Here is a 26,826-nt window from a genome sequence, read left to right on the forward strand (position 1 = left end):
AAACATGTATGTCAAACATGTACAAGAAAGTAATGCAGTTTTTGTAAAGTCATCAACTGTTAGTATGTTGACAGTCACTGTGCTATGATATATATGATATAAGACCATATGTTCTTATTGGATAGAAAAGCAGTGCTAATGTTTTGTCCGAATGACTTGATTTTGAATTGGGTTTGTTGTGTTTTGATAGAGTTACAGTTTTTTTCAGTCACTAACAAGCGTTGTCCAAGCAGTTGTCACATTTTCAAAACTCTAAACACAATTAACACATCATCGGTCTATTGTGGCCATACCATTCACACATTTCATGTCATTTTCACACAATATGTAGTCAATGAACACATTTCCACAATGCTTACATTTTCTTAACAGACAAGCTATACCTCCCAACAAAATTATGGATTGTTTTTGTAGTATTTACGAATGTTAACACACAACATCAAACAATAGCAAAAACAATATTCCAAACCTTAGATACAGTATAAAAACCTCTGCTTCTGCAATGATATTAGTTCAAAAACAATATATCTTAGCTGATAATAAACAAACAATTGATTAATTGACACACAGCTGATTTATGTTGTGTAAATTGGGCCAACCACAGCTGATTCCAGTCTGGCTTAGACTCAATGGCAGGGGTTATTTTTTTCTATTATATTGACACTTATAAAATAAAAGGAGGACTTTGAGGAGTGATGTTTTTGGAAACAGAAACAGAAAAAGACAAACACTGTAATGTCTGGATGAGGAAGAGTAAGAGCAAGGGGCCCAGGGAGAAGAGCAGGCCCAGTGAGAGATGCAGTGAGAGGTGCAGGAGCAGTGAGAGGTGCAGGGAGAGGTGTAAGAATGCGTGGTGGTGGCATTCCAAGGGCTGCAAGAAAGTGATGAAATTCGTGCCACTATCAATGACCATGTAATCAACCATGGTCTTTCACTAAGAGAGGCTGGTGAAAGAGTGCAGACCAATTTGAGGCGGTCAATGGTTGCCTCCATTATACGCATCTTTCAGCAAACCAACAGGTAAGTATTGCATTTTACATGGATTGTTTGTATTCTCACTTGACATGTCAATAAGGTCATACAGTAATGCATATGTTGAAATGTTTGTCCCTCTAAAGAATGCAACGTCTTCCACCCTCTGGGGGAACAGGAAAGCTCCTAAAAAATGATCAAGAATAAATAATGCTAAATAATGATGCAATAATGCAATAAAACTGGACATTGTCCAAACACAGAGTGCAGATGAAGCAGCTCTACACTGTTCCCTTTGAGAGGAACAGTGAGAGAGTCAAGGAGCTATGACAACAATATGTCCAGGTATAGTGTATATCCAATTCAATGTCCAGTTCTATAAGCTTTGCACTTTGCAAGTAGGTAACCTTTACAGTAATAGGTTACAGTAAAGTATGGTATATAGTAATGACATGATTTACATAAACTTTGTTTCAGAGAGTTATGAATTTGGAGAACAACCAGGCCCCTCATGAATTCATATACGTAGATGAGGCAGGATTCAATCTGGCCAAAAGGCATCGACGTGGAAGAAATGTAATTGGAAAAGTGGTTTGAAGTCCACCCAAGACTGATATGTGTCTTCCTTCCACCCTATTCACCTTTCCTCAATCCCATAGAGGAGTTTTTTTCTGCATGGAGGTGGAAGGTTTATGACCATCAGCCACATGACCAGATGTCCCTCCTTGAAGCCATGGATGCTGGCTGCAGGGACATCACCGTTCATGATTGCCAAGGGTGGATCCGACATACCAAGCGGTTTTATCCCAGGTGCATCGCCTTGGATAATATCAGATGGGATATTGATGAAAACATGTGGCCTAACCCTGAAGATTGCAGAGATTAGATATAATAATTTTATGCTTGGTTTTTTTTTTTGTTTGTTTGGGTTTTTTTTTTTTTCCCCCTTTTTATCTGGGCTTTTTGCTGTTGTTTTTTTTGTTCAGAATGCTCTTATGTGTTTCATGGATATTTTGTTTGTTGTAAGTAATGTTGTAGATTTTGTTTTCTATCTTTTTGTGTTTCTACTTACCTCCTGCAGTAAACAGTAAAGGAAAAAAATAGCTTTTTACTGGGATGCTTTTGAATGTGAACATAACTGTACATTTGGACATACAGTTCCTAACCAAGAAATTTAGTGTAAAACAGTGAATTGCATGTTTTGCATGCAAATACCTGTAAAACTGAAACCTAAAAGTCTATGCAGTTTTTGTAATGTCAACAATAGCCAGTATTTTGAAACCTGGTGTACTTTGATTGACTGCATGTACCTTGTGAGGTGAAAACAAGTGTTATTCTTTGACAGAATAATTTAATTTTGAGTCAGATTTCCGGTGTTTTGGTAAAGTTAGTGTGTGCAGAGAAAGATGTGTTCTATTTTGAAATGAAGATTTAGTATATATTTAACAAAATGTGTTTTTGGGAAGAAAATTATTCATTTGGCCAATTGTGTTTTGTAGGTGTGAGTCTGTGTTAAGAGTTTAGTAAAAGTTTCTGAAGTATGCTTAAGTGCTTGTTAGCGATTGAAAAAAAAAACTGTAGTATATTTAGAAAAAGGGATTCAGCATTTTGAAATGTAAAGTTTGTATTTATTTAACAAAATGTGATTTTGGCCAGAAAATTAACTATTTGGCTAATTGTGTGATGTAGGTGTGTTGCTGTGTTAAGATTTTAGTACTTTAAGTATTGGTAAACGCTTTTTTAGCAATTGAAAAAAACTGTAAAACTGTTTTTTTCTTATAGGAGCCAGTGGCTCCTTACTCTAATGTTTTGTTTGGAGCCCTGATGCAGTCATTGCTCAATACTGTACACAATTCTCACTTTGAAAGTGAAATATTTACGTCTGATATAAGCGGAGTTTTTCTTGGAAATAAAGATTGTAGCCTGTTTACAATGAAATGCCTTCTTTATTTAGATTACTGTTTAGCCAGATAGGATGTGGTTAAACTTCTGTGAAGTTATCATCACACATCAGAGCTCTTCTGTGAAAATTATAGAAACGTATGTTGTGTTAACGTTTACCAGGTGGTTTAAGATTTTCTTATACGTTACAATATTATATGTTACACTGTATTCATGCTCAACCTAGAGAGTGGGATGGATGAAAAAAAAAGCACCGTAAAAACTCCGTCATCACAAACCATATGCAACACTTTGAGTGTGAATTCAGGGTGTGAAAAGATTATATATCCGGTCCTGCTGAGGAAACGTAACATATAAGGCAGATTAAGAATAACGCTTTAACTAAAGGCTGTTATGTTTCTATATTTATATATACTATAGGCCCAAAGTCATAAGATGTCACAGTACCTTTACTGGCTTGCTTTTTGAAGTTATATTTTTGCCCTTATATTGCATAGAACAGAATACATGAGACATGAAATAACAAGGAGGAGCGAGAGACACAGTGCAGCAAGACTATGGCTCCAATTGTTTGATGTAAATTAAAACCACCTGAAACCAGATTATTATTGTTGTTGCTTTAAATGCTGGCAAAAAATACCAAAAATACTTCAAATATAAATAAATTAACCAATAAATCAAATTATAATCATCATAAATGTAAAAAGTGTAAAAAAAAAAAAAAGTAACACGTATCACTAAGTTGTTTATAACTGACTGTGGTTATTGGCTTCCTGTCTATTAACAGGAAATATTAATCAAAATATCATTTAATCAAAAATGAGATAAAACAGATTTGAGCAGTAAAAGAGAAGATGCTTTAACCAAAACTGATTCTCCTTAGTTTTACAAGCTCCTTTTAAAAACACTACATATGATGTTGAAAGTATTTCCAGTAAGAGTATGGTTTGTGGAGAGAACAAAAAAAGGAAGAGAGAAAAAGTCAGGAAGCACTGAGATAAATGTGTTTCCTGAACAATTTCAGTTATAGTCAGACCACATTTGATCTGGGTCAGTCAACTCTGCACAGACAGCACAGAGAAAACAGGTACGAGACTTTGATTTGTGCTTCTGATGAACTCTAGTATTAAATGTTAGTCCCTGACACAACTATGCTTCTTCTTTAAAAAAAAAAAAAATAGATTCTTTAGACTGTACACTATTTTTGAAAATATTTAAAATATGTATAGTTATAATTAACTATCTAGAATTTAAATAATTTCACTGTAGTGTGAAAATATTTTGGTTTCGAAATTAGTTACAATATATATATTATTAATATTCTTTCTAGTTTACATTCATTGAAAAAGTTAGTGCAAGTAATAATAATTCCCTTGTCTTTTTTCAATGATTTTACTAGCAACAACACTACATCCATCAAAATTCTTTAAATACATATGGCAATGGCAGATAATGGTAAAATATTATTTTTATTATTATTTTATATCATGTTTCATTGCATATGATAAACTTATGCAATGCTAATTTCAGTTCCCTATAGTTGTACTTTACTATTGCCACTTTTGCCCCAAGAACCCTTTATAAAGTACCCTTTAAAAAAAGTATAAGATATTTTTACACACTTTCAGCTAGATGCTGTAAAGGTGTTTTCAAGAAATCTTTGAAAACGTCTGCTCTCTGCAAATTGGGGATTTCAAAAACATGTTTTCTTTTAAATTTATCAATTGAGTGCAGTTTTATTTCCCTGTGGACGGATCCTTCAGTTCCCCTTTCAGTAGTTGTAAGAGTAGGATTCAATTTCTGTGGCCTGACTTCTCGCTCTCTATCTTTCTATTTTTCTTACATTTGCCCAAAAGAAAGGAGAGACATATAGACAAGATAAGGTGAGAGACACCTCCTGCCCACTATTTTACTTGTATGTCTCACTTCTCTGAAGCTCATCATGAAGCACTCCACAACATCTACAGATGTCTCAGAGGTGAGTGTTAAAACAGCACTGAAAAAAGAAACAGAAAAAAAGTTGCCAATCTGAATTAACAGAATATTGTTTTTTTTGCTCTGTTACAGTACTCAGATTATGACTACGCAAACATTACTTTCAGTGACCTCACTGGACCAGATGATAACTCTGCTGCCCCCTGCAGTCTGAAGGAAACATGGGACATTCTTAGTCGATTTGCCCCCGTGGCTTACATTCTAGTCTTTATCCTGGCACTACTGGGTAACATTCTGGTTCTGTGCGTGATCCGCCGCTATCGGCAGTGTCGACACAGCCCCTGCTCATTCTCACTGACAGACACCTTCCTGCTCCATTTGGCCATCTCTGACCTCCTACTGGCTGTAACCTTGCCATTTTTCGCCATCGAGTGGATCAACGAGTGGGTTTTCGGTGTATTCATGTGTAAAATAGCTGGAGCGTTGTTCTCGCTGAACGTCTATTGTGGGGTGCTATTCCTGGCCTGCATCAGCTTTGACCGATACTTGGCTATTGTTCATGCCATTAATATCAGCTGGAGACGCAAGACCTGCCACGCTCAAATGGCCTGTGCCATCATCTGGAGCGTCTGCCTGGGATTGGCGATGGTGGACGTGTACTACCGTAACGTGGTGAATTTATACGGCATAAATCGGTTGATATGCCAGATAGATTTTTCTCAAGAGAACAGCCAGCAATGGCAGATTGGCATGCAGCTAGTTAGCATGATCCTTGGATTCATACTTCCCCTATTAGTCATGCTGTACTGCTACCTTCACATTTTCAAAGCACTGTGCCACGCCACACGTAGGCAGAAACGACGATCTCTGAGGCTCATCATCTCATTGGTCATTGTGTTTGTAGTCAGTTGGGCGCCTTACAATGCCTTGCGGATGACTGACAGCTTGCAGATTCTTGGGGTCATTGACAAAACCTGCGCACTCAACAAGGTGCTAGATGTGGGCATTTTCGTTACCGAAAGCCTGGGGTTAGCGCATTGCGCTTTAAATCCACTACTCTACGGCCTTGTGGGGGTAAAGTTCCGTCGTGAGCTGGCCCAGATGTGCAAGGCTGCTTTAGGACCCCAGGGGTGCCTCGGATTAGCAGGATGGGCAAATGGTCGGGGATCAACCCGCAGGCCTACTGGATCATTCAGCTCAGTGGAGAGTGAGAATACCTCGTACTTCTCTGTCATGGCCTGAAAAGAGTGCAAATACATGAGCAAGAGTACAAGAATACAAGTGACGGGTGTTTTTATCTGGAATTGGGAAGAAACCACAATTTCAGTTTGTGTAATCTGAGAGATATTATAACTTTTTAATGTTTTTTGAAGCATGGTATTTTCTAATGCAGTCTTAACATCCATTCTGTTGGATGAGACTTTGTCAGATCTACATGCATGTTTTAAATACGAATGAGAATATCCAAAAATTACACCATTTCTTTCCATATTTGCTTCATTTCAATTATAAGGTCTATATCTTTTATATTTTCCAAACATTACATATTGAGGCAAAAAATCTGATTATAAAAATTGCTGTAGATTTTTTTTCATCAGCGATTCTTCCTTTTGTGGCAGCTATAACTGTAACAATGAATCATCCTGTGAGTGGTCTGGTGTCACAAGCAGGAACTGAAAGCAGGCTCCACATCAACTTGCTTTATTTCTCCTCTTATTAATAACACTGTAACATCAAATTGAGTTTTGTTTATCATTTTATTAATCTGTTGTTTGATATTTTAAGTAGATGGCATAACACATCACATACAGTAAATAATAGATATGAACATAGGCTACATACCAGGATGTTTTCTCCAAATGTAATTTTTGTAAAACGTTTCTTTTGTTATTTTTGTGTTGCCACCTCTGATAAAGTGTAGATTCCATTACTCTTGTAATACAGGTTTGTGTGACTCACATTTATTAATCTTCTTCAGCTCTGGAGAGGATGTAACATACATATGAATTCTGAGAATGACAGCCACAAAGGAAACACAGCAAAAGGTGTTATAGCTTTTCTTTGATCATTAAAATTACTTGTTTCATTTACTTGTTTCATCTCTATTTTCATCTCTATTTAAATTACTTGAAGATGTATTATACATTTACATTACATTTAGTCATTTTGCAGATGCTTTTATCCAAAGTAGGACAATGAAAGCAATCAAAATCAACAAAAGAGCAATGATATGCAAGTGCTATAAGAAGTCTCAGTTAGCTTAATGCAGTACATGTAGCAACTTTTTTTAATCATATAAAAAAAAAGAAAATGAAAAAAGAAAATAAAATAAAAAGATAGAATAGGATAAGAATATAGCAAGCTTGCTTTTGTTAATTGTGTAATAAACAAAAAAGAAAACAAATAGATAGAATACAAAACGATTAGAGAAGGTAGTGCTAGTTTTTTCCCTTTTTTTTTTAAAGAAAACAAGCTGTTAGTAAATTAATAGAGTGCAAGTCTAAAAGGGGCATGTTTTTTTATTATTATTAATTTTTATTATTTTATTCTGAGAATGATAGCCACAAATTAAACCCAATGGCATAATCGCTTTAGTTCATCTATGTTAAAATTTCTAAAAATTAAAAATAGTTTTCTTTCAGAGAGCTTTAGCTGACAGGCAGTCTGGGGGTCAGGAAATGCTGTGAGTCAGACTGGAACTCTCCTGCATAAGGACCACACCTACAGCATCTGCTGAGCCTCAACTCTGAAGGTATAGATTTCATATCTTTAATAATTTAAGGTTTTTAGTGAATGCTTTAACTCTGACCCCATTATAGAAATAGCAAGTAGAAAGCATTGATGTAAACTAAAGCCTTTTGTCTATTAAACAAATGGGACAAGCCCTAACAATTCATCAAACCCAAATATACTGATTCAATAGGAAAAAAATTTAATTCATGACAGCATTTATTTTTTTATTATTATTATTTTTATTATTATTATTTATTTTTAGGTGGATAAAAAACTTGTTTTGGACAACCAATCCATTATTGTCAAGCAAGCTGGCTAGCAGGTTTCTCTGTGATTCTCTGTGATTACAAAGCATGCATGTGCTTTATGACACAAGGTTGCTAAGGGTGTCAGATGACGTCCACAAGCAATGAAATGTCATGCCAGAAGAGGGCGCTCGACGCCTCTCAGTTTTTGTGGATGTTAGAAATGAATAGGTTGTTCTGTCGAATTCACCCCATCTGATTTTTTTATTTTTAAGAGATTTTTTTTTTATTATTAAACAACAAATAGGCTAATATAGCTACTCTAACATTTTTCTTTTTTGTAAAAGAATGAACAAAGATTTTATCAAGTAAATTATTATTAACAGACATTATTTTGACATTGTAAATATTCAGATAGCCTATGTAAAAAAGTTTCTACACAAGTCGAGTAGGCCTATGCCTCTTCACTACGACAGAAAATCAAAACTTAAGTTGAAACATAAAGAAAATATGAGAATATATCATGTAGCTATTTGTTAAAATTGCTGCCATCTGGTGGAAAAAAAACCTAATTGCTACACTTGGAAAACATACATTGAAAACAAACTTCTTCTTTTTTTACCATTATTTAATTATTTTATATTTTATTTATTTGTTTTTATTTATATAGACCCTTATCCAACAATAATCAAGTGCTCCCGAAGATATCAATATGATGTAACAGAAGAATAATATAGGTTACTATATTACGATATTTTATTTTCCTGAAATAATTTGCATTCTTTATATTACTTGTGTGGCTGGTTATTTAAAAATGTAATTGAGTAAGTCCGAATGAAACCGTACTCGTAAAGTAAGATCTGGGGACACACAAAGTGAATCACACACGAAAGTCAGGTTTCGTTTGTCATTAGTCACATGATTTCTAACACAATACTCGAATCAAGGCTTCATCTGGCACGCCCACTTTCTCGACACGAGCTCCGATTCCTCGGTTCAAATGTTACAGCACTATTGAGAACCTGTATCATGAATCATCACATTATAATAATTTTGTGTTAAATCATTGATTGCTTAACAAACCATTAAAATATGAGCTCTGCTTTTAATAAGTTAATATCCTAAAAATATGTCCATGCCAGTATTTTTAGGAAACCAGAAAGAATTTAACACAAGGCAGCTGTGAACTGTTATGACCAGGGGTGTCTAAACCTGTTCCTGGAGGGCCACTGTCCTGAAGAGTTAGACCTTTCTCCCTTAACCAGCTAAGGTCTCACTAGAAACGTCCCGCAGACATGCTGGAGCTGGCTAGAGCTAAACTCTGCAGGATAAAATAAATAATAATAATTAGTCCAGAATATGTTCCAGAAATGTTATGTGTGCCATGCATAAATGTAAAAAGTCTCTAAACTCTAGCCTTCGAGATTCACTTTTCTGAAGAACTCCAACCCTGATCGTAGCCTACTCTACTGCCTGCAGTCTTCTGGTAGTCCTGAAGGCCTTGGTTATCTTGTTCAGGTGAGTCTGATAAGGGTTAGAGCTAAACTCTGCATGACAGTGGAACAGTAGGGCCATATAAGACAAACAGTGTGGAGAACAGAGTGAGGGTTTGTGGTTTGGGAGATAATGCACAACTGAAACAAAAATGGTGCTAAATAGCATTAAAAATGGTTCAATGGCTTTTTAATCAGGGAAACCACTTTAAGTGCTACATACACTCTAAAAACGGCTGGGTTATTTTTTAACCCAAAATGCTGGGCTGAGTCTGTTGGGTCATTTTGTTGGGTTATTTTATTACTTTTTAAACACTTTTGGGTAGTTTCAATTTACCAGGTGTTGAGTTAAACCTGCTGGGTTGCAACGCTGGGTTATTTAACGCGCCTTGAAGATGTTTAAATCGCTTCCCAACTGTCATTTTGGAAGAACAACGGGGCAAAGCCACTGGTTTCAACTGTTTTAAGGTAAGTTTATTTAATGTTTTCATTAATAATTATTTTAAACTGGCAGAATTATAACTTTATTTGCGGAAACAATACTGTTTAAACTTATACAGGCCAACATTAGTTATATTAAATGACGAACAGTTTACCTCAAACGGCCATTCTACGTTACGTGTACTCGCATAATCGTGTTAAGGTATCTAAGACGACAGATTAATAGAGTTTTATTAAGTATCAGCCAGCGACGGAAGGCTGAAATATGTGAATATCCGTGAAAATAGAGGAAAGAGTCGTTTCTGACACTGAAAAGCGAATTTAACATTTAAGTGAGTCAAAATAAGTGAATACGACTTTCTGCTCTAATATTAACGCCTGCAGTTGTCCATATCGACATGTAAATCATACAAATTACGTACAATGCCGCTGGACCGCAGGTCTAAAAGAACCGACGATCCGGTTCAAATAAACCGGTTCATCAGTTCTCGGACAAAGTGATTCCCGGAAAGGAATCGACGTCTCAGGGCCTCGATACATTTCAAAGTGCGCGCACGCACAGCGAGTGCCGTAGGCTGCGTTAGTGAGGTGATTTTTGATGCCTGTGTGGTTTATAAAGTCTTTTTACATACGTAAATAAAGGTTTTTGGTAAGTCATAATTCAAAATGTTTTTTTTTTTTTTGTCAGAAGAGCACATGGATACATTTGTGAGAGAAAAACTCGTCGAATGCAGTCTTATCGAGACGTGTAACGGTAAGTTCATGTTTATTATACATTTTACATACATAATTGTTTGTCTGTGATAATCAACTAACACTTGCGTAAATTAAACGCACATATAATTTTGTTTCGTGCTAGTTAAAGCTGCACTTTGTAACTTTGTTGTCAGAATGTACATAATTTTATGAGAAAATACATCATATACCCATTTTTCCAGATAGTGTTTTTGACTTGTCCCAAATCACTTTGGTACACCTATAAGTGTTTATATATGGACTATTTTAAAGCTGCAGAGTAACCCAGTACCTGCGTGACCTGTCATAGAAATTTCTTTGTGACTATGCAGTGTGATCTCACATATCTGTGTGCCAGTGACTGTGATTGTGTGTTTCGATATAGCCAGCATATTAATATAAAACTGTGATTATACTGACTGTAACATCCTATTGGTTACACAGTTTGAAAGCACACCTTTCAGCCAATCACTATAGCATATTCAGCTTCTGTAGACCTACTCATAGGTGAATTTAACTCATGATGAACTTCACACAGTTTATTGAACTGAATCACTGCTATTAAAAATCTGTATTTTGTTTACTTTATTTTATAGGTTGGAACAAACGTGGAATTCCTTAACCGAGCAGTCCACAAAACCCCATCCATTTGTCATGGCAATTTGAAAATGCCAGCAGATCAATCAGACATTGATCATAATCAATGGACAGGTAAGGACATTCTGGACAATTTTCAAAAGGAATTGCAAATTGTATATTTAATTGCATTTTTCCACATCTGGACGCATAAATTGTGACATAGACCAAACGCAATTGAAAAGCATTTGAATTTCAGATGCCTTACACGCAAACCTGTCAATCTGTGTCAGGGGTGGGACTATACTATGGGACATGTTTGTATTGGGATATATTTTGTAGTTTTTACCCCAAATCTCACTGTTTGCACTCTGATGCACGTCAGTAAAACAACCTTGCAGTTCTACTCTTATTTGCCTATTTGCATCTTACCCTATATTGTATTCCTCAGGTGAAAAGCACTTGGTTAATGGTGAATATTGACCAATAGTACCATTGTGGCTCCCACCGTTAGCAGGGGATAGTAGCTGCATTTGGGGTTAAAATGACTAAAAAGATTATTTATTGTGTAAGGTGCCAAGAATATAGGGAGACCCGGGTTGCACTGTCTGTTCTTTAACACACATCTCTCGGAGTAGCAGCTGCCTTTAGTAGTGCCTTTACCTCCATTGTCCAAAGCATTTGGCACAATTGTCTTTGAGTGACGTCACCTCCCAATACAAACACACCCCATAGTATGGTCCCACCCCTGACACAGATTGACAGGTTTCCATGTGAGGCATTGGAAATTCAGATGCTAAAATAATTGCGATTCCATTTCAGTTTTGGCATGTTACATGTGCGACACAGTGAAAAAGCAGACGTGGTAATTAATAACACCCGATGTACTTGTTCTTATGATGCATCTAAGCTAACATTAGTCTGTTTCATTTTTATTCCGAGGTCACCGTAGCCACCCGGATCCAGTCTGTATCCAGATCAGATGGTGGATCAGCACCTAGAGTTGACCTCTACAGCCCTGAAAGACAGTGGATACCAGGACAACTAGATGAGCCCCAGAGACAGATCCCCAGTAAAGACCTTGTCTCCTAGACGGACATCGGCACAAGACATCGGGAACCAGATGAGTCCCCTGCACAATCTGACTTTGCTGCAGCCTGGAATTGAACTGCTGGTTTCGTCTGGTCAGAGGAGAACTTGCCCCCCAACTGAGCCTGATTTCTCCCAAGGTTTTTTTCTCAATTCTATCACCGATGGAGTTTTGGTTCCTTTCCGCTGTTGCCTCTGGCTTGCTTAGTGGGGACACTACTTGATTGCACAGCTGGACGATAAATCACTGAATCAATGATGAACTGACTTTAACTGAAAATTGAGTATTTACTGTTGTCCTTTTGCATTATTACACACTATTTTCCTATTTAATACTGTAAAGCTGCTTTGACACTGTATTTTTTAAATATAACAGGCTCATTACTCATCATACATGGAAAATATAGTTGCAAGTGGACTTTGCTTTTCCATTTGAAATTTGGCAGTCACTGTGCATTAGTGAAAACGCAAACAGTAATGCAAGATTTGCAATTGTGTTTTGATTATGTCACAATTTGTCACATGTGGAAAACGCAATTGAAAATATAATTTGCAATTCCTTTTGAAAATTGTCCTTCCATAGACAGGCTCTATAGCAGAGTTCACTGCTCTCAGCTGTAGATCTTTGCTTCAAAGCTTTCTAAGTGTTTGACAATAGTTCACCAAAAAATGAAAATTCTGTCAGTAATTATTCACCCGGGTCTGAAAGCTCTTGGATTTCATCGAAAATATCTTAACTTGTGTTCTGTAGATGAACAAAGGTCTTACGGGTTTGTAACGACATGAGGGTGAGTAATAAATGAAAGTATTTTCATTTTTAGGTGAACTATACCTTTACTACCCTAAACAGTGTACATCTACCTAGGAGTCTTTATATACCTGTTATAAATTTTAGGACATCTTTAAATGATTTTGCATTCTCTGTCTTTTTAAATTTTAATTGTCAATGTCATTTCACTGTGTATTTAAATAGTTAAACATGTCAAAATATAATAATTAAACAGCTAGACAAAGGTCATTCAGAACTAATTTTCTTATTTATTGCAACTGTATTTCTGTGATTTTTGCATTTGTTGAAAACGAAAAAAGAAAATTGCATGTTGTTTGTCATTGGTACAAATTTTGACACATTTGTGAATGTCAGATTGCATTAAAAATAACTTTTTAACAGTCTAAATAACCTGTATTCTTCATTATTTATTAATCCATGATTGTCTTGTTAAGCATAGGGGAAATTATGAGAATAACCCAGCAAGAATAACCCAGAACCACAAAAATGCAAACACACAAATGGTAAAAAATGGCTATATCTTGGGTTTTCTCAACAACCCAGCCTGCTGGGTTAAAGTGTGTAACCCAGCATGCTGGGTTACGTTAACCCAGCATGTGTTCTGTCCAATATTTACCCAGCGCTGGGTTGCCAATTGGGTTATTTTTAACCCAGCCATTTTTAGAGTGTATGACCTTAAAAAAGCGCTATACAGCTCCTTTGTCAAACGGTGCTATGTAGATTAGTAACACCATTCTCCTCTTGAGATTTTAAATGTTACTCCACTCTCATATGTTTGCTATGAATATGAATTTACTACGATGGCAAATTCATATTCTTTTTAACCTTTTCCCAAGACCCCAACTAAACTAAGAGACTAGGTTATACAGAGTTATATGGCACTAGTGGTGTAGCACCTCAACCACCCCAAGAACCGCTGAAAAACCATCTGTGCTTAACAGGTTCTTTATACGGGAGCGGTGCTATATAGCACCTCAACCACCACTTCAGCATCACTGAACAGCCAACACTTTTGTGTGCGTCTTTCTATGTATAGGTTACCGTGGGGAATGTTTAGCCCAGCTGCATTTTAGACTATCAAACACTAGAGGGCGCATTACATCTGCTGAAACCACTTGTGAATGTGTACATTACCAAGTTAGTGTAAGATATTTTTAGCTATAACCTGCTAGGGCAAGAGTGCATGGGATGGCAGGTAGGGAGGATCTAGAGCTTCCCGGGTGATGTAATGGGTTAAGACGAAGAAAATCAATAAAGGCAGGATCATCGTTATCTTTCTCTTTCACTCTGCGCGTGCACGGTAACCAAATGGATTGGAAATGAGCAAACACACTCTCAATAGATAGACGGGTTACGTAAACTAAAGAAAACACGGACTGCTTAGAAAGGAAGACAAAGAAACAAAGACAAGCAAGAACATGGCAACACCTGTAAGTGTTTTCGTAACCTTATAGTTGCGTGTAAAGTTTCATGATTCTGTCACTATCGGTTTCGTCTAAATGTTCTGCCGTGTCGAGTTTAAACGTTTGTTATACAGATATCTTGAACTGGATCTCTGACCATAGTAACTCACTAACGAGAGCAACTAAAGGGGTTGGCAAACTTAAATCAAACACACATATATGTATGCGTTAGTAGTTCAACTAAGCAGTTGTTCAATGTCAAAGCAGGATATTTTAGCTTGTTTTTGAATGTGCGCGCGGGCCTTGACCCCTTCAGCTTTCAGCTGTTCCGCCTACAGTTTTACTTTCATTTAGCTTGTTGCAACATAATGTGCAAACCCAGCATGTGACAGTTTGCACATAAAAAACACTCGCCGCAGCTGACAACTTAGTTCTCGAGTAGCTGCAGTCGGATATAAATCTATAGTTTCTCACTGACCCTTGGTTAAGTCTGTTTTTATTTTTAATCAAACATGCAGGTGGACCTGCACGGACTGTTTGAGAATAACAACACCTTCGACTATGATGATTATGAGTACAAGGAAGTGGTCTGTCCGTCCAGCACAGTCTCTGGAGCTTTGGCGGTCTTCATGCCCCTGCTGTACTCTGCAGGGATCTTATGGGGGCTGCTGGGAAACGGACTGGTGCTGGTAATACTGTTTCTTAAGAGGCTACACCTGAGTGTGATGGACATCTTCATCCTTCTTCTGAGCTTAACAGACAGTCTGCTGCTCTTTACACTTCCTCTCTGGGCTGTAGATGCGGTTAAGGGATGGACCATGGGAGCAGAGGTCTGCAAACTGTCTGGAGTTCTGTTCGAGGTGAGTTACTGTTGGCTTGTTTATGTATTGGTTTGATACGTTCTTAGCTGTATTTGGGTTTAATAGCGTTTCAGCCATCAGGCTAGGGCTGGGCGATATATCTAACGATATGATCATGCGCATCTAGTCAGTAAATCTGGTTCCTTGATGACCGCTAAATCGCCATCACCTGCTTTCAAATGGAGCGGCATTTATTAGACAGAGCCGTAGTTCACTGACAAGCTACGCAATATCGCGTTCATTATCCCAGATGAATCGCCTTCGATAATCAACGCGATATTGCGTACCTTGTCAGTGAACTACGGCACTGTCAATTAAATGCTGCTCCATTTGAAAGCAGGTGATGGCGATTTAGCGCTAATCACGGAACTAGATTTACTGACTAGATGCGCATGATCATATCGTTAGATATATCGCCCAGCCCTACATCAGGCGTGGTTGAAAGTTAATTTTAATGATTTTTGGACATTCCAATTTGTCAATAGCAGTCTATTGTAGTAGTTTTGTAGTAATAACTGTTTCCTTCTCTCTTTAGTTCAATTTCTACTGTGGTATCTTCACGTTGGCCTGCCTCAGTGTTGACTGCTATCTGTCCATCGTCCATGGAGTACAGCTGTTTTCTTGTAAAAAGCCTGTGGTGGTTTACTGTTGCTGCCTGATTAGTGTCCTCTGCCTGCTCCTTTCCATCCCTAATTGGATCTTTCTGAGTCCCGTCAGTGGCACAAATGAGGGTAAACTGGAATGTATTCACTCTTATCCGCCTGATTCCTGGCGTCTTGCCTCTCGTTTTCCACATCTTTTTGTTCTACCACTACTCTTGCTACTGTGCTGCTGTTCCTTCATCCTGCTTAAGTTACGTCACAACTCAAAGTGCCAGCAGAAGAAGAAGGGCCAAAGGGCAGCTATCATTGCGGTCCTTGTGTTGGTTTTCTTTATCTGCTGGACACCCTACAACATTACCTTCATCGTGAACACTGTACAGACAGCGGAGAGCATCTCTTCAGCAGTGGCAGAAGAGTGTGAAGGGAGGCAGTGGACAGCTAGCAAAATAACGGCAGTTTTTGGGCTTCTCCATTGTGTTGTTAATCCTGTCATTTACCTCTGTCTCTCCAAAGAGTTCAGGCATCGTGTACTGACTTTGACAAAGTTCAGTGCTTGTGAAACAGAGAGTAATGATGTTTCACTTTGGGACTCTAGTGTAATAAATAGAAACACATCTGCCCAAGAGGAACAAGGTTCACTTCAACCTATGAGTGACATTAATTCAACAGTAAAACACCAGGATCATGATACATGAAAAATATGGATCATAAAACACTGACTTCCAGACGCACTGTATCTCGAAGTATGTTATGCATTCTTCATTTAACATGTGAGCATTTAATAGATATCACCAAGTATGGAATAACCCAGTTAACCCAGTCCTCCAAAGGTTTCTGTACATGAATTCTGAAATAATCTTTCATTATGGATGATAAAGGATGAAATTTAAAATATGGACATGAAGGAAGGACATAAAATGCTGGCCAACTTGTTTGCAGTTTAATTCTGTTTAATCTGTAAAATCATACTGGGAATTATTTAATTTTATTTGTTTAAATTATTTGTTTATTTATTATCGCTGTGCTGTAAATGTTTTGGAATGTTCTGGAACAATGGTTTTAGTAATGGATTGATATGATCAGCCAGTGTTTGGCCATTGGTCGGTTCTGTGCCCACTTGCTTGATTAACAGATGTCTTCATTCCCACTCAAATACAAAATCATTTTCAATGGATAATAACCGGTTTCTTTTAAAATGTACTACTTTTAATTAGTTACACAACACATCAAATGTCACATTTTACAACCATTTAAACATTCTTAATTATAAGGCTTTGTATGGTTTGTTACCTCAATATTTGTCTGAACTCCCTGCACCTCAATGCGTGACTTTCGTTCATCTGAAACTGGTCTGTTAACTATTCCGTCAACCTGTTTAAGATCAATGGGAGATAGAGCTTTATCTTCACTAGCTCCAAAACTATGCTAACTTTTTACCTATTGAAATAAGACAAGCGAAATCTCTTGACATTTTTAAATCTCGCCTTAAAACTAATTTCTTTAGACTGGCTCTTACTTGAATTTTTGTATTAATTCCATATTATTCTATTTTTAAGTGTTTTGAGTGGATTTCTTTTCTTCTGCATTTTTATATGCGATCCTGGACCACAAAACCAGTCTTAAGTTGCTGGGGTATATTTTTAGCAATAGATAAAAAAAAAAAAAAAAAAAAAAAAAAAAAAAAACACTGTATGGGTCAAAATTATCGATTTTTCTTTTATGCCAAAAATCATTAGGATATTAAGTAAAGATCATGTTCCATGAAGGTATTTTGTAAATTTCCTACCGTAAATATATCAAAACGTAATTTTTGATTAGTAATATGCATAGCTAAGAATTAATTAGGACAATTTCAAAGGTGATTTTCTCAGTATTTTGATTTTTTTTTTACAATCTCAGATTCCAGATTTTCAAATAGTTGTATCTCGGCCAAATATTGTCCTTTCCTAACAAACCACACATCAATGGAAAGCTTGTTTATTCAGCTTTCAGATGATGTATACATGTTTTTGTGGTCCAGGGTCACATATGTTGTCTTTTGTTGTTTTATTAGTTTATCTAAAGCACTTTGAGATGTAACATTTAAAGGTGCTATAGAAAATAAAGATTATTATCATCATCATCATCTGTTACATTTATGTTTGTACCATAAAGTTATTTTTGTCTATTAAATCTGTTGCAGGTGGGAGAAACAGTTTTAAATGTGTTTTTTTTAAGTGTGTTAAAATTTCATCAGTACCATCAGCGGATCTGCTGATGAATAAAGATAAAAAAGCCCATGACAGGAAGTCTTCTTCCGAACCCTTTTGGAGGAAGTACTTTCTTCCTGTGCGAAATTCATAGCACTTTCTGTACAGTGTCAACTGATAATTGGGAAAGACCGTTGTTGGGATTTTCGGACATAAATTCTTTGGTGTTCTTATTAGTGGAAAAACCCCATTGACCGAAATAACAACATGTGGTGAACAGAGAGAGAAAACAGTACTGCAATGTAGTGTCCTTTCGAAATACTTTCAGGATGTCATCTTTGTGAACAACAGAAGGACCTGTGTGTAGTATAGAAAGTGTGAGGAACTGACTGTTAAGCAGTTTTTTACATAAGCACATTAAACGTGAGCCAATCCAATGACTTTGTGAATAGACAGTCCATTTTGAATAGATTGGTTTCTTAGAAAGTTCTTTTTATTGTGATGTGTTCCGAGGCCATGCACACAAAAAATAACCACATGTGTCTGACACGCTTCAGTTCCTCTTGTGAAACAGAACATGTGGTGAGCATGACAATGACAGAATGATTGCATTGTCATGCGACAATATCATCATCAATATTCCATCTGATATTTCATGAATCATGAATCATCAATACATGAAAGAAAATAAACAAAATGAGAGTAAATGCAGTTGGTTGTCAAAATTTCAGCTATATTCACACCACTTTCAGAATGAGGAAACTGCGTTTTTGCTAAGTGTTAATTTCCAGTGCTGTTTTGTGTTTGTGTTGCAGCATTTGTCAGCTTTTTGTGAAGTGTGATAATCAAGTAGATGTTATTTTTCATTTTTTTTCTAGTCAGTGCTCTTTACTCATTATTTGCATCTAGTGTTTTGAAATGTGTTTTTGTTGTTTTACTTCTTTCTTTGGCTGGACCAGTAGCAAAAACATAGTGTGTGTGTGTTCTGTAGTACCCCTGGTAGATTATGGTTGAGTACAATTGAATAGCTTGTTTAAATCTTACAGTATGTGTTCACAAACTTGTTTTGACATGTCTTTCTTAGACTGGTTTGTCCACTTGAGGACTTGGTCGCGTAGGTTCAGGAAAAGCCTAATCATTCAATCCTTTCAGTCATCATTACCAGCAGTCATTTCTTCATCCCAGCAACAATTCTTCTGGCTTCCCTCCACCTCCCCTTCTCCTCCAGTAATTCTTCTTTCACATAGTACCAACATGGGGGGAGCACGAGCTGAGCCTCTGGTTTGAGACTCCTTCAAGGACAGCAAGCCAAGTTCGTTGACCATTATCTTTCAAGACTGAATGGGCCGGCGAACTCATAAAATGTTCTAAATATAGGCCTACATTACTTATGAATATCTGTGAATTTTCTAACTGCAAAGATCATTAACACTCATGGCTGTGAATATTAACACTTATGGCTATATGTTCATTACACTTGTCAGCCCTCTAAGCTTCAGTGAAAATTGTATTTTCACTTATACACTTTTATGTATAAAAGTTGTATAACAAACCAAATAATGTCTGTTAGTGTAACTACTGTGAATACTGTTATGTATACTAAAAAAAAAAATGTTCTTCTACATTTGTCATTATCAAAAGGAGAACTAAATGGTTTAAGCACTTCAATGACCAGCACCGAGGCTGACCCAGGAGAATATGTGGTTTGATCCGAACACAGTCTGGTACTTCTCCCATCAAAAGCAGCGCAGGCACACAGCAGTCGCCAAACAACAGGGATTGTGGTAAAGAACAAGCAAATCTGTACAGAGGGCCTTCCCCAAAGAACTGCTAGTCTTGACTTTTCCCCATTCATAGTAATGCAAGTGGACTGTTTTTGTGTATCTATAGTCTTTGGCGAGGATACATGGGTGTATCCTTCCCTCACATCCTAAGACGCTAGAAAAGGAAACAAGAATGCACAAATAAGAAATGGGAAGCACCCTGTGTGTGCCTGGCTGCAACCTCAGTGAAGCGACGCACTCGACATGCTATCTGAAATATCTTTCTTTTTTCTTTTCTCATTCGTTTCCTAATTTTATTTATTCATTCATTCATTCATTCACATTTTTAATCATGGTTTCGTTTAATTGGTTCCCTTTTTTTCAATATATCGTGGACACTTTGTGGCCTATTTGTTCCCTCATTTTACTTTAGTTAAATAGTGGCCATGAAACAAGGTTATTAATTGCACTATTGAATGGCCGTGCACAGACGTTTTGAAAGACAGATGATCAAGTAAAAAAGGGCACCCTCTCAAAATTATTTCTAAAAAAATTTACATAATTTTGAAAATCTTTTAATTACACTAATCATCACTAAATGGGGTATCTAATTATGCTGCATTGTACCTGGAAGGCCACAGGATTACTAAAATTTTCTAAGAAGGTATGTTGAGAACAGTTGGAGCTAAACTCTGCCATATATTGGCTCTCCAGAACCAAGACTGGACACCCGTGCTAAACTATTGTGCTGTTATACCAATTAAATCAGGGATCCTCAAATCTAGCCCATGAGATCCATTTTCCTGCAGAGTTCAGCTCTAGCTAATCAAACTGAGCATGCTTATCAATGTCTTGTTCGAGATGCATCGGCACTGCGCGGACCGATCGAGGTATGACATCAAAGTACCACAAGAGTGATTGGAGAGCAGATGACTCTTTAAGCTTTTGAATCACTCTCACTGTACTTTGATTTCATACACCATACTGCAAGAGTTTGGGGGAGACACTGAAACTGTAGCTTCACCTCACTATCACTTACTGTCCAAATACCCACACTTGCAGTCTTGGCCACTTGAGAGTGCCTGCACACAACAGAAAGGATGTGTGCACGACTGTCCCAGGTCTTAAAAATGCCAAAGGGCAGTGCCCTTAACACACACTAAACCAACATTTGAAGCGGTATTCGAGGATAAGCATATTCCATCACACATAATGTTCTGGAAATAAATAGTAGAACATTTTGCAGAGATGTCACGAAAACCTCTCCAGTGTAAGTTAAATATTAATAATAATTAGATATGACATATAATTTGGTAGTAAACATAAAGTGTTGCACATTTTATTGGTGCAAAGATTGGTGTGTACTTAATTAGAAGCACCACAAAATAAATTATATTGTGTCGTCTGTTATGGCACTAGTGAACAGACATTAAGAAGTTTATTTTAAAATGCAAAGTACTGAAAATGTGTCCCATCATGTAATAAAAAGTTCTACACACACTTGTGGTCTTGACACTCCCTTGAATATTTGGACCAAACACAGGAAATGCATCATGTAAGCAAACAAGTAATCAAGTGCAAAGACTGCAAGTTTTGCACTGCTCGTATGATGGCTCGTATGATCTCACAGAATTAGAACTTAAATGCAGTTATCGGGCACATGGTTAATTGAGAATTAATGCCACGGCACAAAGTAAAAAATGTAAATATAAAAAGGGCACTTAGGTAGTTAGAGGCCTAAAGGTCAGGGACTTTTATAAATGTGCATGCAATGGGTAGCATGTATTGTGTTTACGCATACACTGAAGTGTAAACTGTAAAATAAAGAACATTTCTTATTACAGCACATTTGATTTTATTATCGCATACATCACACTGATGTCATACCACAGAAAACTGGCAATGTGGTAATATATATATATATATATATATATATATATATATATATATATATATATATATATTTATAGCTACCCAAGCGCTTCGGTGATTACTAAGGAAACCAGACTGCAACACTAACAATTACTGGGTTGTTTTAACCAAACTCAACTTTTGGGTTAAAAGTTTGATTAAAAAATTTAACCCAACAGCTGGGTTAGTCCATATTTGACCCAAAGTCAGGTTGAAACAACCAAGCCTTTTTTAGAGTGAAGACTCCTGCAGGTTTCCATGCCTTCACTTCTGTATTCTTCACGGTTGAAGGTCTGTCTATCATGCGTCTTGGAGCACCTACACTAATTTCAATATTATCACTCAGTAAATGCCCTTCCATGGATATTTCACCACATGTTGAGTCTGAGCCTTCTTTCTCCCACCACAACACATTATTTTCTATTGTATTGCAGTTTTACAGCATTAACGAAGAGAGATTTCTGGCATTACAGCTACAGGTTTTATGCTAGTACAACTGAAAATTATTCAGGGAGGTTGGTTATATCAGAGGGTCCGTTAGAATTTGTTGAAGCATCGAAAATACATTTTGGTCCAAAAATAACAAAAATTACAACTTTATTCAGCATTGTCTGTTGTGAGTACGACTGCTGTGACAGTTGACATACGACGCTGCTGACATGTTATCTTTGTTATTGGGCGCACCAGAAAACACGTCAGCAGCGTCGTACGTCAGCAGCATCATGAATGCACTCACAACAAACCCGGAAGAGAAGACAATGCTGAATAAAGTCGTAATTTTTGTTATTTTTGGACCAAAATGTATTTTCGATGCTCCCAACAAATTCTAACTGACCCTCTGATGTCACATGGACTACTTTGATGATGTTTTTATTACCTTTCTGGACATGGACAGTATACCGTACATACATTTTCAATGGAGGGTCAGAAAGCTCTCGGACTAAATCTAAAATATCTTAAACTGTGTTCCGAAGATGAACGGAGGTCTTATGGGTTTGGAACGACATGAGGGTGAGTCATTAATGACATAATTTTAATTTTTCGGTGAACTAACCCTTTAACATAAATAAGTAGTAAATAAATTGTGATAATAAATAAATGGAGATGTTGAAGCAGGTATTTTATGAGTGAATCTGTTAAAATAACCTACTGAAGAGACCAGACGTGAGCTACTCCCACAACAATGCCTACAGTGATAAGTACTTATTACAACAAAGAGAAATATGAGCAATATGAAATGCCTAAAATAGTCTAACAGACAACAAAGGCAACAAAATAAAGGCAACATTTTATAATTTATTTGTAGATGTTAGCCAGCTAGCTAGCTAGTTAGTCTAATTAGCATACCCATACCTTTAACTTAATTATTTCATTTTATGACCGCTAGATTACAGTCCTATATGGTCTTTTTCAAAAGACATTTAGACACTTTTTGGTTTGCCTAATTAAAAACAAGCTGTAATGTAACTGAAATTAAAACAACATTACAGAAGCTTACATTTGTTTTAAAGAAAATAAAGTAAAATTAAATAAGCAGTTAACTCAAGCAAAACTGTTCACGCTATCAGTGTTGCCATTAAGATGTTCCAAAAAAGCTATTTCAAAATAGTCTACTACATAAACATGATGGGCTAATACACAACCTTTAACTTTAATTTTTAATTTTTAGAAATGATACTTTAAGAGCACATAAATGTCAAAACTAGTTTAACTGCGTGCGCCATACATAATTAATGCGTTATGATGATGCATTATAATTACATCATGACGCAGATTGAGGTCTTATTTATTTTATTCTAACATTATTTTAATCAGTTTGATGATCAGTCAGTACTAAAATTAAGTTAACTCTCAGAAATTATTTTGCTTAATATATGGGTGTAGATCGCACAATAGTCACAAGAGGGCGCACTTCCGACCAAAAATATATATATATATAAATTCTCTAAAAGTTCCTTTAACAATTAATATAAAGGAATATTCCTTTAATACCTCCAACTGCATGTCTATTCTATAGACATATTTGCCCAGCTTGAACAGCTAAATAATATCTTCAGAAGCACTTGATAATTAGGTTCTCTGGAGCAGGGCTGGCACTGAACTCTGCAGGATGGTGGATCTCCAGGAACAGGATTGGGCACCCCTCTGGTTTATCACTATTACTTTTGCTGAAGTAACTTGCTTTGACCAGAAGGGGGCAAAGATGATACATGGTGGCTGACATTAAGGCTTCAAGCTCAAGTTAAAGGGATCATTCAGCCAAAAAATAAAATTCTGTCATGTTGTTACATTACTTTCTTACTTCTGTGGAACATAGAAGATACTCAAATTTTTTTTTTCCCATATAATGTGAGTGTTATATATATATTGTAAAGGTTTTTTTTTTTGTTTTTTGTGCAGAAAAGTTTGTTTATTTATTTAGATATCTTCTTTTGTGTGCTGCTGAAAAAGAAGAAGAAGAAGAAGAAAAAAAGCTTCTTACAGATTTGAAACAGCATCGGGGTGCCCAGTCCTGTTTCTGGATTTCAACCTTCAAGCAAAGTTGATCATTACAGACAGCCGTGTTTTATCAGGGTTGGTAGATTTTCAGGAACAGGACCGGGTACCTCTGATGATGTGCATGGCAGAATGTTGTATAATACTGCATGTATTAGGATTCATCCATAGCCATTTCAAGTATATATTTATTTCTGTTTGGGAGCAAAATACAGGATTTTATAAGTGCAGTTACAGCAACATTGGCACTTAATTAGTTGTTTTGATCTGTGAATCACTTGACTGAAAAGAAAAGAGAAAATGAAAAAACACGCTGGTCACAAAGCACATCACTGATATCTGTCAGTCATAATGCAATTCACTTTCTTATTCATCAGACCAAGGTAAACCTCATGTGACCTTCATGTTTGTTGCTGACATAAAAATGATTTATCATAATCGAAAGTGAAGCTCCTTTTAAATTATTTATCAGCCCAAGGGAAGCAAAATGCATATCATTTCTGTTCAAGTGCATACACACAGACTCAAACCTGGGACCTGAAATTGGAGCTCCTTTTAATTGGTTTGATGCAGCCCTGCACCACCACACACATTTCAGGACACATGATCCAGGCCACACCTTTCAGGAAGTGAGGCGAGCCATTTATGGTTTAGGGTAGATCTGGTCTGTTTAGTGCCACCTACAGTTTTGCACTGTAATGTTCTTTTGTTACATTTAATATAAGCTATTTTCTCATGGATTTTGAAAATATTTATGTGTACAACCTTTCATAAAAATACCTGAAATACTAAAAATATGTAATCTTATTTATTCATATTTATTTTGATCAATGTAGTTAATGAATGTAACATCATAGATTATTTATTTTAAGCAATAGATGTATGTTATTAAATGTTTTGCAAATAGATATCAAAATATGATTATATTAATTTTTGATCAATTAATGAATTTAACATTATGCAGCATAGTGAATTTAATTTGACTGTAGGCTATTATGAGAATATTTAGTTCATGTTCATTTTTATCAAACAGTCAAGTATACTTTTATTGTCATTTCAACCATATACAGTACACAGTGAAACAAAACAATGTTCCTCCAGGACCAAGGTGCTTTAAAGAGAACATCATATATTAAAAACAATCACATACATGTGTACATTTGTTGTGTAGCAGCGATAAATAGTGCAAAAAGTATTGAGCAAACATTTGTTAGTGTGTGTGCTAGTCTAGTCCCTTTGTATTGAGAAGTCGAATCTCCACGATCTCCACGGAGGAGCTGTTGATGTTCATCAGGGAGTGATCGCACCGTGAATTCCTGAAAACTACAACAATCTCTTTTGTTTCGTCCACATTCAGAGACAGGTTGTTGGTTTTGCACTAGAGAACAGCGAGAACTTTTTTATTTTAAAATTTAAAATAAACATAAAAAGTGCTATGTGATTATCAAATAATAAGACATTTCAAAGACAAGAAATCAAACTAAAATGATAATTTAAAACTTAAACACATTTAATTGTAATAGAAATAATAATAAACAGCAAATAATTATCAGCTTTTGAAATTATTATTATTACTATTAGAATTATAATTCATGACAAGAAGAGTTAATTTTGGTCCCCTGTTTTCATTACATTTTATAAGAAAAAGTCTCCATGTCTTCAAAGAGTACAAACTTGGAATGGAATGTGTCTCTGAAATCTTGCACATTTTGAATGTGATTTTGTAGAATGTTCCTGCAAAAGGTGACATGAAAAATGCATAACACCCATTATCTCAACTTTGACAAAGTCAATAACAAACTTAAAATGCTCTGTAACGTAAAATAAACCCACAAAAAATAACTGTAATAGATCAAAGTATTTAATATCTTAGAAATATTAAATTCTAAACATAAAGGGGCTTCATCACAAAGCCCATTTACAATACACAATCTAAAACATAATCAAACTGTCAAAGAAAAATACTGAAAACAATAAAAGATGACAACATTTTTAACTTTGAGAAGTAAAATGTGAAAGACATGCATATAATCGATATTTTCAAGATAACAATTTAACTTAATATATGAATTTATAGTTCACCACAGAATAAGAGAAACATTACACATATCTTACCGTGCTCTCTGCCATGTTGTTATGTTTTAATAACTCACCCCACCACTTCCGGCTCGATGTCTAAGTGGGTGGGTTGTTTACTTACTTACTTTACTTACTCTTTACTTTTTTAATTAGTTTTCATCTGGATTTATCTGCCAGTCATGATAACAAATCATATAACAAGAGAAACATGGCCTACCACTGATGTCGCAATTGGACAGTGTTACTCTAGAAAAATTAGTGATTTATACACTTATTAATGTCACAGTTCGTAATATTTGACTGTTTTATTTTTGTGCTGTGGATTATTTTTTGAGGAGGCAGTGCCTTCCATGCCTCCTTGGAGGGAAAACCCCTGATACTGGGGAAACTGAAACACTGGCCAATATAGCGTTGGAGGTTTCACACCTATATATGCATGGCCTGAAATCTTCATCAGTTTCATATTCCATCAGAACATCTCCAATGGCCTGCACAGTAACCAGATCTGAATATTAATGAGACTTTGGGGTGTTTTGGAGGAACAAGTCAGGAAATCCTTTTCAAACGGCTAAAAATCTTCTGGCCACTGTGCAGGACTTTATGAAATGAAAA

At 36.2% G+C, this 26,826-nt stretch overlaps 2 protein-coding genes and 1 long non-coding RNA gene across 4 annotated transcripts; all 3 read left to right on the top strand.

Moving 5' to 3' along the window:
- Window positions 1-3,887: 3,887 nt before the first annotated feature.
- LOC109103991 (C-X-C chemokine receptor type 3-2-like) lies at window positions 3,888-6,899 on the top strand. The gene is made up of 3 exons (XM_019117339.2): window positions 3,888-3,961; window positions 4,731-4,852; window positions 4,942-6,899. Exons 2-3 carry the CDS (start codon window positions 4,817-4,819, stop codon window positions 6,049-6,051), a joined length of 1,146 nt encoding a protein of 381 aa, XP_018972884.1. The 5' UTR covers window positions 3,888-3,961; window positions 4,731-4,816; the 3' UTR covers window positions 6,052-6,899.
- A 2,602-nt stretch (window positions 6,900-9,501) lies between these two features.
- Window positions 9,502-12,071, top strand: LOC109088694. 2 transcript variants are annotated; one of them, XR_006159760.1, is made up of 3 exons: window positions 9,502-9,748; window positions 10,410-10,475; window positions 11,053-12,071. It is a non-coding gene; the product is annotated as an uncharacterized LOC109088694 (long non-coding RNA). The 2 variants fall into 2 exon arrangements; XR_006159761.1 differs by lacking the exon at window positions 9,502-9,748 and having other exon boundaries at window positions 9,833-10,475; window positions 11,053-11,167; window positions 11,975-12,036.
- A 1,938-nt stretch (window positions 12,072-14,009) lies between these two features.
- LOC109103992 (C-X-C chemokine receptor type 3-like) lies at window positions 14,010-16,950 on the top strand. The gene is made up of 3 exons (XM_019117340.2): window positions 14,010-14,341; window positions 14,833-15,174; window positions 15,710-16,950. Exons 1-3 carry the CDS (start codon window positions 14,330-14,332, stop codon window positions 16,469-16,471), a joined length of 1,116 nt encoding a protein of 371 aa, XP_018972885.1. The 5' UTR covers window positions 14,010-14,329; the 3' UTR covers window positions 16,472-16,950.
- Window positions 16,951-26,826: the final 9,876 nt, after the last annotated feature.

Source organism: Cyprinus carpio, unplaced genomic scaffold (genome assembly GCF_018340385.1).
Source record: "Cyprinus carpio isolate SPL01 unplaced genomic scaffold, ASM1834038v1 S000006723, whole genome shotgun sequence".
Taxonomy (NCBI): Eukaryota; Metazoa; Chordata; class Actinopteri; order Cypriniformes; family Cyprinidae; genus Cyprinus; species Cyprinus carpio.